The 13,509-nt window shown below is 38.3% G+C and overlaps 1 protein-coding gene across 3 annotated transcripts in view; it reads right to left on the bottom strand.

Annotated features, from left to right (window-relative positions):
• The window catches only part of LOC124619551 (magnesium transporter NIPA2), a 51,066-nt gene extending 46,383 nt beyond the window's left edge, over nt 1–4,683 (bottom strand). The window contains exons 1-4 of one of the 3 annotated variants that reach the window (XM_047146021.1): nt 4,568–4,683; nt 4,344–4,486; nt 4,129–4,251; nt 2,209–2,351 (exon numbers count right to left, since the gene is read on the bottom strand). In XM_047146021.1, coding sequence (XP_047001977.1) covers nt 2,209–2,351; nt 4,129–4,251; nt 4,344–4,446 — 369 coding nt within the window. In that variant the 5' untranslated portion in view covers nt 4,447–4,486; nt 4,568–4,683. The remainder of the gene's footprint in view (nt 1–2,208; nt 2,352–4,128; nt 4,252–4,343; nt 4,487–4,567) is intronic. The other 2 variants (XM_047146022.1, XM_047146024.1) reach the window with 2 other exon arrangements.
• Between the last annotated feature and the right edge of the window lie 8,826 nt (nt 4,684–13,509).

Genomic DNA, 13,509 nt, shown 5'->3' with positions numbered 1-13,509 from the left:
TGATACAAATATATAAAACTATATATAAAAACAAAGATGAGGTGACTTACCGAACAAAAGCGCTGGCAGGTCGATAGACACACAGACAAACACAAGCATACACACAAAATTCAAGCTTTCGCAACAAACTGTTGCCTCATCAGGAAAGAGGGAAGGAGAGGGGAAGACGAAAGGAAGTGGGTTTGAAGGGAGAGGGTAAGGAGTCATTCCAATCCCGGGAGCGGAAAGACTTACCTTAGGGGGAAAAAAGGACAGGTATACACTCGCACACACGCACATATCCATCCACACATGTGTGGAATGTTTCCTTCCATTATATAAATATATAAAACTAATATATAACATACAACAGCAGGAACCAAGTGTGTTAGAGTGAACTGAGAGAAAGGCAATGGATTAAAAAAAGTGCAAATAGCTACATACAAAAAAAAAAAAAATATTTCGATGTAGGCCAAACTGAAGAAAATGAATTTAGTTTAGGTTAAGAACCAGTTGGTATGTATATTTCATCACACTGTCCTTATGGGAAAATGAAAACTTTTAATACAATATTGAGATTGAGAGGGTTATAAAATGAAGACAGAAAAAAATCCTATTATTATAATCTTAATAAAAAAACTTAACTTTCATGGGGCAGTGGCAGGTAGAGATTGTATGCAAGATATTAACTGCTCTTGCTAAGGATATCATTTATGTGTAGCAATGAATATGTAGCAATTTAAGTCTATGTAACCTGTCATGAGTCGCAGATAGGCACAACAAAAAGACAGTCAAACAATTAAGCATTTGGCTGAATTACACACACACACACACACACACACACACACACACACACACACACATGCATGCGCACAAATGAACTCACACACATGACCATAGTTTCTGGCTAATGAGGCCTTGGCAGTTAGAGACTGTTATTTTGTGTCTGTGTGTAGGGGAGGGGGGGGGGGGAGGGGGGAGGTCTAATTCAGATGAAAGCCTTTCCAGCCAAAAGCTTACTTGTTTGACCGTCTTTTTGTTGTGCCTATCTGTGACTCAGCATCTCTGCTGTAGTGTGAGTAGTAATCAATCCTCTTCACAATATTGTCATTATTCCGTCCTGGATTTACCACTGTTTAACTTGTCATGAGATCAATCATCTAAGTGAGGGAATATGTGGCATCACATACCGCTGCATGTATAACCTTGTGTCTACCTTGACAATCAGTGATTCTAGCAAATAACAAAACGACAATGTTTTAATATTATGAGAGTGCAACTGTTGTGCAGATTCACTATATTCGCTATATATGCATTTTTGGGGATGACCATCTCATTAACTCCAGAAGTCAAAGTACCCGCAGGGGTGTTCATGCATGCTCTATGGATCCTCAACCTAGGTCAGAGTAGCACATTTGACCTGTAGTAAGAGCCATAGTCAACAATGTCGATAGCAAGGGAAGAAAACAAATGAACAATTTAAATGTATTCATTCTTTGGGCTGAGTAAGAACTGTCAAGCTGACATTCATATTGTTATGTCAAAATTAAGAAAGTCTTGTGTGTAAGAAGTTGTTATATTGTTCCCTGATAATTAACAGAGAATGTCTCTGAAGAAACTCTTTGCATTTATTTTCAAAAATTTAATGTTATGCTAAAGTGTCTTGCTTCCAGTATTATTACAGTCCGCAGAAGAGAAGTAAAAGAGATTTGCTCAGTTGCGGGCAAGAACTTCCCCAATATAAATACTATTTAATAATTATAGCGTAGCGGCAAATCAATATGCCGCAAAATAACCACACTCAAAGTGAGGTACAACAGAAACAACACCAAATGAATTGAAGTCAGAGGTGCAATTTATAAAAAATAAGTTTGAACTTAATACTCTGTCTTTGCTAAACACCGTCTATAACTTTGTTACATTTTAATAGCTGTATCTCTGCAAGCAATTGAATTTGGACACATGTTATATGTAATGTTTTACTCAAATTGGTCTACACTACCATCTCCTAAATTATTCACTGCTCCTGCTGAAACACACTGTATATGCAAGCAGATCCTCAATATATTACAGATACTGAGGGAATGAAAACTTTTTCCTCAAAAGAGTAAAATAAGGAGAACAACAAATGTAATATTCTGGTAGCCTTAAAACAAACCTGAACAAGTAATCTGTATTTTCTCAATGGTAGAAGTGCATGCAAGAAAACTAATGCTTTCTCTTACTTACCTTGCCAAGAAGATTCAGTTTTTCACCAAGAAAATATGATGCCAGGACTGCTGCAACCAGTACACTAAGTGCACCAAGTGGTGTTACCAGTGAGGCAGGTGCAAATGCATACGCAGCAAAATTAGCTGCCTCACCCACCCCCACTGTGACACAACAAAAATGAAAATATAAACGTAATCTTATTTCAGTTACAGATAAAAGCATGTAAACAAAAGCATATTAAATGCTGTAGAAAATTCTGTAAGCATATTATATTACCTGTCATTACTATACAAAACTGATAAGAAAATGAATACAATCATTCCATATCTGAGGTAACATACTTATTTATAATTTCATAACAAAAATGTAATACCCATTTAATCTCACTAGCCAGTGTGTCTGGATTTCCTGAGTTGTTCCCATTTTGTGTCACTCTTCATTTCATCACCACAATTCAGTTTCTATGTGTTGTAATCCTATAGACTGAACATGCATAATCAAATAGTGCACACCTCCACAGCCAGCCTAAAGAGATCACCTTGCATTAGCACAGACGGCATAGCAAGCACTGTGTTACGCGAAAAACTGCCTTATACAAGCTGATGTGGTGGTGATTGGAAGTTCACCTTTTAGAGTGTACTTTAACGATTAAACTTATTGCACCAATTCTCACTTCATTCAGTGTCTGTGTATCCCTTCAAGTCGAAGTGGAATAAATTTTGGTTGGTGGGAATTCTGATATTGTGTTAGTGCAACGTTACAACACTATGGAAGTTAAGTATTCATATATCACAAATTTTGCAATTGCTTTTGCACACATCTTAAACATTCCATTGTGTGTATTTACTGAGGTGTAATAGACTTCCATCATTACACAGTTTCCTTCTGAATCTCCTCCATTTGAAGCAGTGGGCAGTCAATATCAGATGGTATCAATGCTACCAGAAAACATAATCCCAATACTCCGTCCACATTCATAGTAATAAGGAAGCAGCTGTGATCAAATACAGCTTCTTATATTCAATTATCAAGGTGATGCATTCAAGTCTAAATAGTTGAAACATAAAAAAGTCATTTGAGAATGAGAACTTTTACTTGTTTCCTAGAATGTACTGAAATCTTAACCATGGTTGATAGCAAGTAACTAATTGTTGGGTATATTGCAGTTACTTAAAGACCATACCAAACAGACTGAAAACTCTGAAACATTCTCCCAATTTCAGGCTGCTAAGTCATTTGCAAAAGCATGACTCATCAGAATTGTGTGGTATTAGCAGTAAATTAAACATTATATGCTGTACCACAGTCGGTAAGAGCATGGCAGTCCACAGGCAGAGCTGCTCAATTGACAAGGACAACTGTGCACACAGTAGTAATTCTAGTTAATATATCAGTACAGCATACCACAATAAGAATCATCACACCTTTCTTGAATGACATCTTCACATAACACATAAAGGTGTAAAAGTATTTTATTTATCAGCAACTGTATGTCTGCATTTTACAAAATAAAGCCAATATTAACTGCCAAATATGAAAATAAGGCAACTAACATACAATGTTATCATACAGTGTACTTCCTAAATGTTTCACACTAAAAAGTTTGCTAGTTATTATTGAAGGTGAAAGTTTTTGCTTCTCCTATGGTACAAACTGCTGAATTTCGCAGTGCATGATAGTTTGGAAGTACTTGACATTTGCATGTAATCATTCTTAATTCAGTATATTTTCCTGTCTGGCTGTTCATAATGGGTTTAACGCTGAAACATGTCCAGCTGTTCTTCTTCTTCTTTTTTGTTGTAAAACTGTCATTCAAGAAATATATTACGAGGTAAACTCTGTCAAACGGAAAGAATAATGACACTATGTATAACTAACTAGTTACGAGTAAGTTACATGCTATACTTGATGTTATATGACACACTATTGGTTACTTACTAGACAAAAAGCCGGCCCACCAGAGCCATTCTTTCAGATAGCCAAATCCTCCAGCGCCAGCCCGCACTGAGCCAGAACGTGACAATCTCAACAGTGCTTTCTTTTTTATAATAAAACTCGAACCTGAAAAATTGCATTTTATCAAAACAATGACGGCGGGGCGCAGTCCACCAATAAAGCACAGTGTTAAGAATTTCTTGAATTTTAAAACTAACCGATAAAAGCACTGGAGCTAACAGCAAGCCCTAGCCCTATGTAGTATTGAGTGGTGTCATATGGATGACCAGTAAGAGTCCTTTCTCCGGAAGCTTCAATCATCTTCTCCTAGACACACGGATGAGCTCCAAACGTCAACAAACTGAAACAATTTTCTTTTCTGATTTAGGAGCACATAGTAGAGCATACCAAATTTAAACACAAAACAAAACTGGTGCTTTACTTTTAGTTACACAAACACTAAAATTCCATCTGTCACGTACTATAATCACATGTTATGATAAATTGCACGCATTGACAACACAAACCAGCAGACAGCCACACCTCCCCCACCACAGCCATGAATATGCAATACAGCCAACCCATACACGTACACCATTTCGTTGCTACAGCAAGTGATCGCTACGTCTCACGCTTAATTTCCACAGGGAACAAAACTTGCACATCTACCCCACATTATGGCGTTAGAAGCCAATTATTCACACGCGCGTTCAGAATTAGTAATGATACGGTTTTCCAGATGGTGTCAACAGAACTAATTTGTGTGAGGATTATGATTGGGAGTGGTGCTCGACAGTCCTGCAAACCAATATTTAAAGCACTGAATATACTACCTCTACCGTGTATATTTATTGTTGACACACTAATGTACGTAAAAAAGTATATGATTGGAAATGATGATAATACTTTAAAAAACAAAGATGTACATGATTATAATACTCGAATAAAATATAACTTGCATGTACCCCCAGCCAATACCAGTTTGTAGAAAGGTACATGCTATCTGGGTATTAAACTCTATAATAGACTATCAAATAGTATAAAATGCTTACAAAATATTAGTGCTTTTGAAAGATCTGTCAGAGAATATCTACAGTACCACTGTTTCTACTCACTAAAGGAATACTTGGACCAGAATAACTGTTAAGAACTAAAGCTATTGTAATTTGTAAGAACTACGACTATTGAAATTGGTAGCATGTTGAACAATGATTATTTAAATAAGTATCATTTTCAACTTAGTAATAAGTCCAATATCATCCTGCACACTGTACTACATATCATCAAAGGACTAAATAAATAAATAAATGTGGTTGTACTGATTAAGCTTAGCGGCCAACAGAAAAGTTAATGAAGGTATCACTGAGGCCCCGCCCCCAAATATTAGAAACGAAAGTAAATACCTCACAGAAAATATTTGTAGACGTCAAATACGCTAATAAAAGAGTTTGACAGGAAACGAAGTAGGGTTTGAAAATCACTTTCGAGTAAGTAAGCCAAATTTTACTTTCTTTTCAACTGTATTTCTTCCTCTACACAAAAGTCAAAATCATGTACGCGAGATATCATCCCACAGTAACAGTGAGATGTCTGGTAAATGGAGATATTCTTCCTAGGAAAGCTTGGGGACAGAATCACTCAGGAACGTTGCGTGGTCGGCAGACAACAGGTCAACCTTCGACTGGAATTAGTCAATGGACTGGGCACACTCTTCAGCCGATTGCCGCTGTAAGGACGTGCCGATCTGTTTAGCGTAGAACCTTTGTCTCGTGACGATGAAATGGGCACGCTGAGGTGACTTCGTTCTGGATTATGGTGAGATGGGCCCTGTCGTGCATGCTTACTATGCATTTGTGTTTATTTATTTCCTGTCCATATAACAAAAACTTTTCGGACATTGTCAAGAAAATTTAGCTTACATTACACATATACAGTCAAGTATTTACATACTTTCATAACATCATATGGATCAGACACATGTCTGTACACACTATTTTTCAAAAGGGCACTACAAGTAGATTCCTCTATAGTGTAACAGAATTTAGCTTATATTTGTAATAGTACAGCACACTTAATACAGTGTATAATTACATTCTTTCATACCAGTGATAGATTGGAGACATTGTCTGTATACACTGATTTCCAAAATGGCGCTACAACTTAAAGTCCTCTATAGAGTAACAACACTTCTCTATTAATAATTGCTTCAGTCTACTCTTTAGCAAATTTAGATTTGCTTTCTTGAGTTCACAGGGTACTGCATTGTAGAAAATTGCTCCCATTCTATGTGGGCTGTGGTCCGTTGCCTTTTTATTGGTGACAATTCTACGAAAATTTTCCCTTCCCATCTATCATAGTTGTGTACATTACTGTTTGTCATATTAAATTCAGGATTTTGTTTCACGAACATGACTGTCTGCAGTATATATATGGAGTACGCCGTAAGAATTTTATATTTTCTAAAGATGTCTCTACAAGGCTCCTTCTTCTTTACCTTGGCTACCATTCTTATTGCCTTTTTTAGTAATCTAAAAAGTATATCTATATGAACTGCTGATGCCCCACAACATATCTCAATACCATACAGAAGGTGTGGATGAATCAACCCAAAATATATTTGCCTTAAAGTATCATGGTCCAAGAAGGCTGAGACCCATTTGAGTAGATACACATTTCACTGATTTTCTTGCAAATATTATCTACATGTTCTTTCCATGATAAGTGTTCATCAACGATGATGCCCAAAAATTTATGTGAATTAAATCCCCAATGGGAATTTAAAAACAGTATCAGTTATGGCAACTTTATAACTGAGGATGAACTTCATTATTACCGTTTTGTCTTTATTTACAAGAAGATTGTTTGCTGTAAGGTATGCGGACAGAGTATGGAAACTGATCTCGGTACTGTTAGCTGCAGAGTGCATATCACTGCCACAGCTGATGAAGGATATGTCATTGGCATAGCTTACAACCACGCAATTTTGGGGTTCAAATAAGTTATTTACCTATACAAGGAACAGAAAAGGCCCTAGTTTGCTTCCTTGAGGCACGCCACATTGAAATGTCCTGAAGGTTGATTTTGTTGTTAGGAGCTGCTCATTATTTTTATAAGTTAGCTTTACACACTGTTTCCTGTCTTTCAAATAGGAGGTAGGTGTAATAGTACGTTAAAAGTTTCTTCAAATTACAGGATATTAAGCCGGGTTCACACACGTACATAATGTGGTGCCACAGCCTGTGGCCTGCTGTAGTGGCACCATGAGCTACTGTTCATACAGGATGCCACAAATTCTACTAAGTTGCACAGTTTTCCATACGGTATCAATTAAAATCATGAGAGCTGGAATGATCATACAAAATCAATTGTTGGTAAGGCGGGTGCTAGGTTGAGATTCGTTGGGAGAGTCCTTAGAAAATGTAGTCCATCAACAAAGGAGGTGGCTTACAAAACACTCGTTCAGCCTGTACTTGAGTATTGCTCATCAGTGTGGGATCCGTACCAGGTCGGGTTGACAGAGGAGATAGAGAAGATCCAAAGAAGAGTGGCGCATTTCGTCACAGGGCTATTTGGTAAGTGTGATAGCGTTACGGAGATGTTTAGCAAACTCAAGTGGCAGACTCTTCAAGAGAGGCGCTCTGCATCGCGGTGTAGCTTGCTGTCCAGGTTTCGAGAGGGTATGTTTCTGCATGAGGTATCGAATATATTGCTTCGCCCTACTTATACCTCCTGAGGAGATCACGAATGTAAAATAAGAGAGATTCGAGCGCGCACGGAGGCTTTCCGGCAGTCGTTCTTCCCGCAAACCATACGCGAGTGGAACAGGAAAGGGAGGTAATGGCAGTGGCATGTAAAGTGCCCTCCACCACACACCGTTGGGTGGCTTGCGGAGTATAAATGTAGATGTAGAATGTTATAGTGCAAGTTATGACCTGAGAGCTGTGACGAGAGTTAAATACAAGGAAGACGAAATCCAAATGCTGAATCCGTAAATATATTTTGCACAATGGAAAAAATCACTCTGTGACGAAAATGCTGTCTGCATAGGAAACTAACCAACAGCTGGCATGTAAATATCAGCTACAGACACGCCACTCTTCCAAGATTTTAGAACCTCATTGTATTTGTTGATATAGGCAATCTGAATAACTAATTTTCAGTTTAACAGCTCCCACATCACACTCTGGAGCTATTTCCTGCATATAATCCACAAATTACAAAGTTTATACAACTCGTTTTTTTAGATCTATTAAGTTTAATTATTCATTCCTTCTGGGATATGTCATTGATTTGCGCGCGCGCGCATGCACACACACACACACACACACACACACACACACACACACACACACACACACTGCTGCACAAAATCAAATATTATTTGCCGTTCTTGTAGTTCTAGAAGCTGTGAAAGTGTACCTGCCGACCATTGTTTTCACTTTTTTCAGAAATAACATAAAAATGCACTGAAATCGAATGTAGTACAGTAGCAATTACTGCACGATAACTGTGGCAGAATGCTCGTGTTCCGCAATACTGCCGCCAGGGAGTAGTGATAATAGTGATAATAGGAAAGTGGCTCAATAAGTACAACTAACAGGAACTTTTTGTGGTGTACCGAAAGTTGCGTCTACTAAGTTGCGCCGCTAAAAACTAAGAGTTCATACATGCAACTGCAATGCAGGTGCTGTGGCATCACTTTCGCTGCGTGTGTGAACCCGACTTTAGATTTCTTTCCGGAAGATACTTTGCAGTCGTATTTAATGTGGGTAATGTTAAGCCTGGTTTCCACAGGAACGAATTACTTACGTGTGTATTCCCCCACCAACATTCATGTTAGTCAACTGATTTGTGAAAGCACCCTGATTGCACACTGTCATGTCATCTAAAGGGTCGGTAAAGAAAGTTAAAAGGCGTTTTGCTTTATTGTACGATGTCGCTTTCCCCACCATCGCCTACAAGCTTCAGCAACTGCCAGTAGATGAATCTGCTTTCATTCTGCTCTGGTTCATTCGACAGCACAGGTCTAGAATTGGTTGTTTATGTATGTGAAAAGTTAGAGCCACTCCAAAATTATGGACTTAGCCTTTAACTAAGTAAACAATTTTTTTCCAAAGAGGCAAAATGTTCCTAAGCAGTGTGATAGGAACTCCTTCTTATCACTTATTCGTAAAGGAGAAACACATCACAGTTTGAAGTGTCTAAATGGATTAAAAAGTATTGAACTGAGTGTGTCAACTTTGTGAGATTCATGTAACTGCAGAGCAGTCAATTTTGTTAAAAGTGTTTTTTATTTCAGTATAATGATAACAATTTGTTAGTCATTGAGTGTAAATACACTGAAGCGCCAAAGAAATTGCTATAGGCATGCATATTCAAATACAGAGATATGTAAACAGGCTGAATATGGTGCTATGGTCGGCAACATCTATATAAGACAAAACGGGTCTGGTGCAGTTGTTAGATCGGTTACTGCTGCTACAATGGCAGGTTATCAAGATTTAAGTGAGTTTGAACGTGGTGTTATTGTCGGTGCACAAACGATGGGACACAGCATCTCCGAGGTATTGATGAAGTGGGGATATTCCCGTACATCTATTTCACAAGTGTACCATGAATTTCAGGAATCTGATAAAACATCAAATCTCCCACATTGCTGCCACCGGAAAGAGATCCTGCAACAATGGGACCAACGACAACTGAAGAGAATTGCTCAACATGACAGAGGAACCCTTCCACAAATTGCTGCAGATTTCAATGCTGAGCCATCAACAAGTGTCAGTGTGTGAACCATTCAATGGAACATAATCGATATGGGCTTTCAGAGCCAAAGGCCCACTCATGTACTCTTGATAGGTACATAACAATGCTTTATGCCTCACCTGGGGCCGTCAACACAATAGTAGGTGCAAAGTTTGGTTACAAAATTAAGTACTGTGCAAGCAAAACGCATATTAACAGTATGTATGACCTATCGCTGGAAACATGTTGCCTGGTCGTACGAGTTTTGTTTCAAATTATATCGAGTGAATGGATGTGTACGGGTATGGAGACAACCTCATGAATACACTGAACCTGCATGTCAGCAGGGAAGTGTTCAAGCTGATGGAGGCTCTGTAATGTTTGGGGCATGTGGAGTTGGAGTGATATGGGGCTCCTGATACACACTAGATACGACTCTGACAGATGACACATATGTAAGCATGCTGTCTGATCACATGCATCCCCTCATGTCCAATGTGCATTCTGATGGACTCGGGCAATTACAGCGGGACAATGTGACCCCTCCCAAGCATCCAGAATTGCTACAAACCAGCTCCAGAAACACTCTTCTGAGTTTAAATTTTCCGCTGTCCACCAAACTCCTGATCCATGAACATTATTGAGCATATTTGGGATGTCTTACAACATGCGGTTAAGAAGAGATCTCCACCTCCTCGTACATTCACGGATTTATGGACAGCCCAGCAGGATTCATGGTGTCAGTTGTCTCCAACATTATTTCAGACATTAGTCAAGTCCATGCCACGTCGTGTTGCTGCAATTCTGTGTGCTCACGAGAGCCCTATACGATATTATGCAGGTGTACTAGTTTCTTTGGCTATTCAGTGCATTGCTATGAGATGGAAGCTTATTTGAGGCTTCAGAGATTTAAAACTATTCCTGAATCTCATTAAAACTCTGTGTGAATATAACAGGGTCTGTACTGGCGCCATCATTCAGTAATGACAATTTCGCACAGTAGTAGGTGCAAAGTTTGGTTACAAAATTAAGTACTGTGCAAGCAAAACGCATATTTACAGTATGTGTGACCTATGAGACTATGACTATGAAAATGAAAACAAAGCTGAACTGTTGAGACAAGAGCCTTGCTTTTCGACATATCTTCAGTGTATTGTAGATAACATAAAAATTCAGAAATAGTACCCTTCGGAATGCACTAGTTGCCAGGTATTTGAATATTACTTGTAATTTAATGCAACCTGGTGCGGCACTTCACATATGTGTTACAGAGCCTGTGCAAGCAAAACTCATATTTACAGTATGTGTGACCTATGAGACTATGACTATGAAAATGAAAACAAAGCTGAACTGTTGAGACAAGAACCTTGCTTTTCGATGTATCTTCAGTGTATAGTAGATAACACAAAAATTTAGAAATAGTACCCTTCAGAATGCACTAGTTGCCAGGTATTTGAATATTACTTGTAATTTAATGCAACCTGGTGCTGCACTTCACATATGTATTACAGAGCCAGAAATATGGCGCATAAAGGTTTCCAAATTGATTTTACTCATTTGCAAATGATGTTTGAACGAAATGTCGTCCTTGGCATATAACTCCCTTACTAGTGCATTGGATGTTCCCAAACAAATCCTACAGGATGCCCATTTCCATACACAACATTTGTCGTTTCCATTTTTTCTTCATCAATGTCAATAGAAGCATTCTTGAACGTTGTTCTTGTGAAGATATGGAAAAAATTAAATGAAGAAAGATCAAAGGGAGAGAAAAATAAGTTTGTAAAACTCCCAAGCTATATTCACTCTGAATATGTAACACTAAGCGGAAGCAATGCAGAATTTGTCAATGAGACAAAATTCATAGGGATTCACATCACTGACACATCCACATGGAAAAATAACAAAGAAATGATTAGTTTCTGTCCAAGCAAAGTTTGTTTTATGTTCCACGCAGTGAGGGATGAGCTAACTGCCAGCTCGCTACCTTTACAGGTACCACAACTTAGTATGTATGGAGAAGATTGAGCAGTAATTGCTCACTTTTCCTCTTCCTACTAAAAGAGAAAATCACGTGAAATAAGAAAGAAATTATCAGATCCAAAGTAAATCAAATGATTACATCTACATATATACTCTGAAGGCCGCATTGCGGTGTGCGGCGGAGGGTACTTTGTGTACCAATTATTTCTCAACGAATAGTTCGCGGGAAGAATGATTGCCGCTAAAACTCCGTGTGGGTTCTAATCTGTCTAATTTTATCTTCACGGTCTCTTCACGAGATATACGTAGGAAGAAGTAATATATTTGCTGATTCTTCTAGAAACGCATACTCTTGGAACTTTAACAATAAACCGCACTGTGGTACAAAAATGGTTCAAATGGCTCTGAGCACTATGGGACTCAACTGCTGAGGTCATTAGTCCCCTAGAACTTAGAACTAGTTAAACCTAAGGACAACACAAACATCCATGCCCGAGGCAGGATTCGAACCTGCGCCCGTAGCGGTCTTGCGGTTCCAGACTGCAGCGCCTTTAACCGCACGGCCACTTCGGCCGGCGCACTGTGGTACAGAACGCCTCTCTTTGAGCATATGCCCCTGGAGTTGGTTGAACGTCTGTGACGCTTTTGTGCTTGCTAAATGAACCCATAGCAAAATACGGCACTCTTATTTGAATCTTCTGTATTTCCTCTATCAGCCTTACCTGGTATGGATTCCACACTGATAGCAATGTTCAAGCATTGGTCGAAGAAGTGTTTTATAAGCTATTTCCTTTGTTGATGGGCTACATCTCCTGAGGATTCTTCTAGTGAATCTGAGACTGGCATCTGCCTTATTCGCAGTTAATACACTAATGGCCATTAAAATTGCAACACCAAGAAGAAATGCAGATGATAAACAGATATTCGCTGGACAAATATATTATACTAGCCCTTCTAATACCGAGTATTTTTTGTTACACTAAGTACCATTGGGGTCTTTAGTGACCCCAATGGAATTTATTATTTATTAAGGATAGTTTTAATAATGGTAGAATAAAATCACAGTCCTTATTTTTTTCACAATCTAAAACATGATGTCAGTGATATTACATTAAATTACAAAGCATATTTTTTTAAATTAATTATTTCCATATAATTTACAAACAATTCTCACGAAACTACAAACATTTTTGATCAAATTCTGAATTGAAATTTATGACGAATTACACTTACAGCAATAAATTGCAGAGTGGTTTTTACGCACAGAACATCCACATTTTGAACGCTTATCGGTGAATTTTCTATCCTCCGACCTTTTATAAAACGGACACCTTCCTCTTTTTTTTGTCTGTACTGTTGATGGAAGTATTGGGGAAATAATTTTGTCTGGCTTTCTTCCGACGAGCTACTTTCCTAATTCAATGAGAAATGCCCATCTCTTGTAGTTGGTCCTTTCTGCCCAATCTGGTGTAAGATGTAGCCATATGATAAATGCATTCAGTGCACTGATATCAATTATGTTGTAAAATAATACCATTGGCCACCTTCTGCTCATCCTCTTTGTAGTGTGCGTTCTAACCAGCCTTGCCATGGTATCTACTCCTGATTTTGTTGTCTTATAATCCAGAATCATTACTGGCTTGCGTTCTTCACGATATC

The sequence above is a fragment of the Schistocerca americana genome, chromosome 6 (assembly GCF_021461395.2).
Source record: "Schistocerca americana isolate TAMUIC-IGC-003095 chromosome 6, iqSchAmer2.1, whole genome shotgun sequence".
NCBI lineage: Eukaryota > Metazoa > Arthropoda > Insecta > Orthoptera > Acrididae > Schistocerca > Schistocerca americana.
The sequence above is the reverse complement of the archived record's forward strand: the minus strand, read 5'-3'. Positions and strand labels throughout refer to the sequence as shown.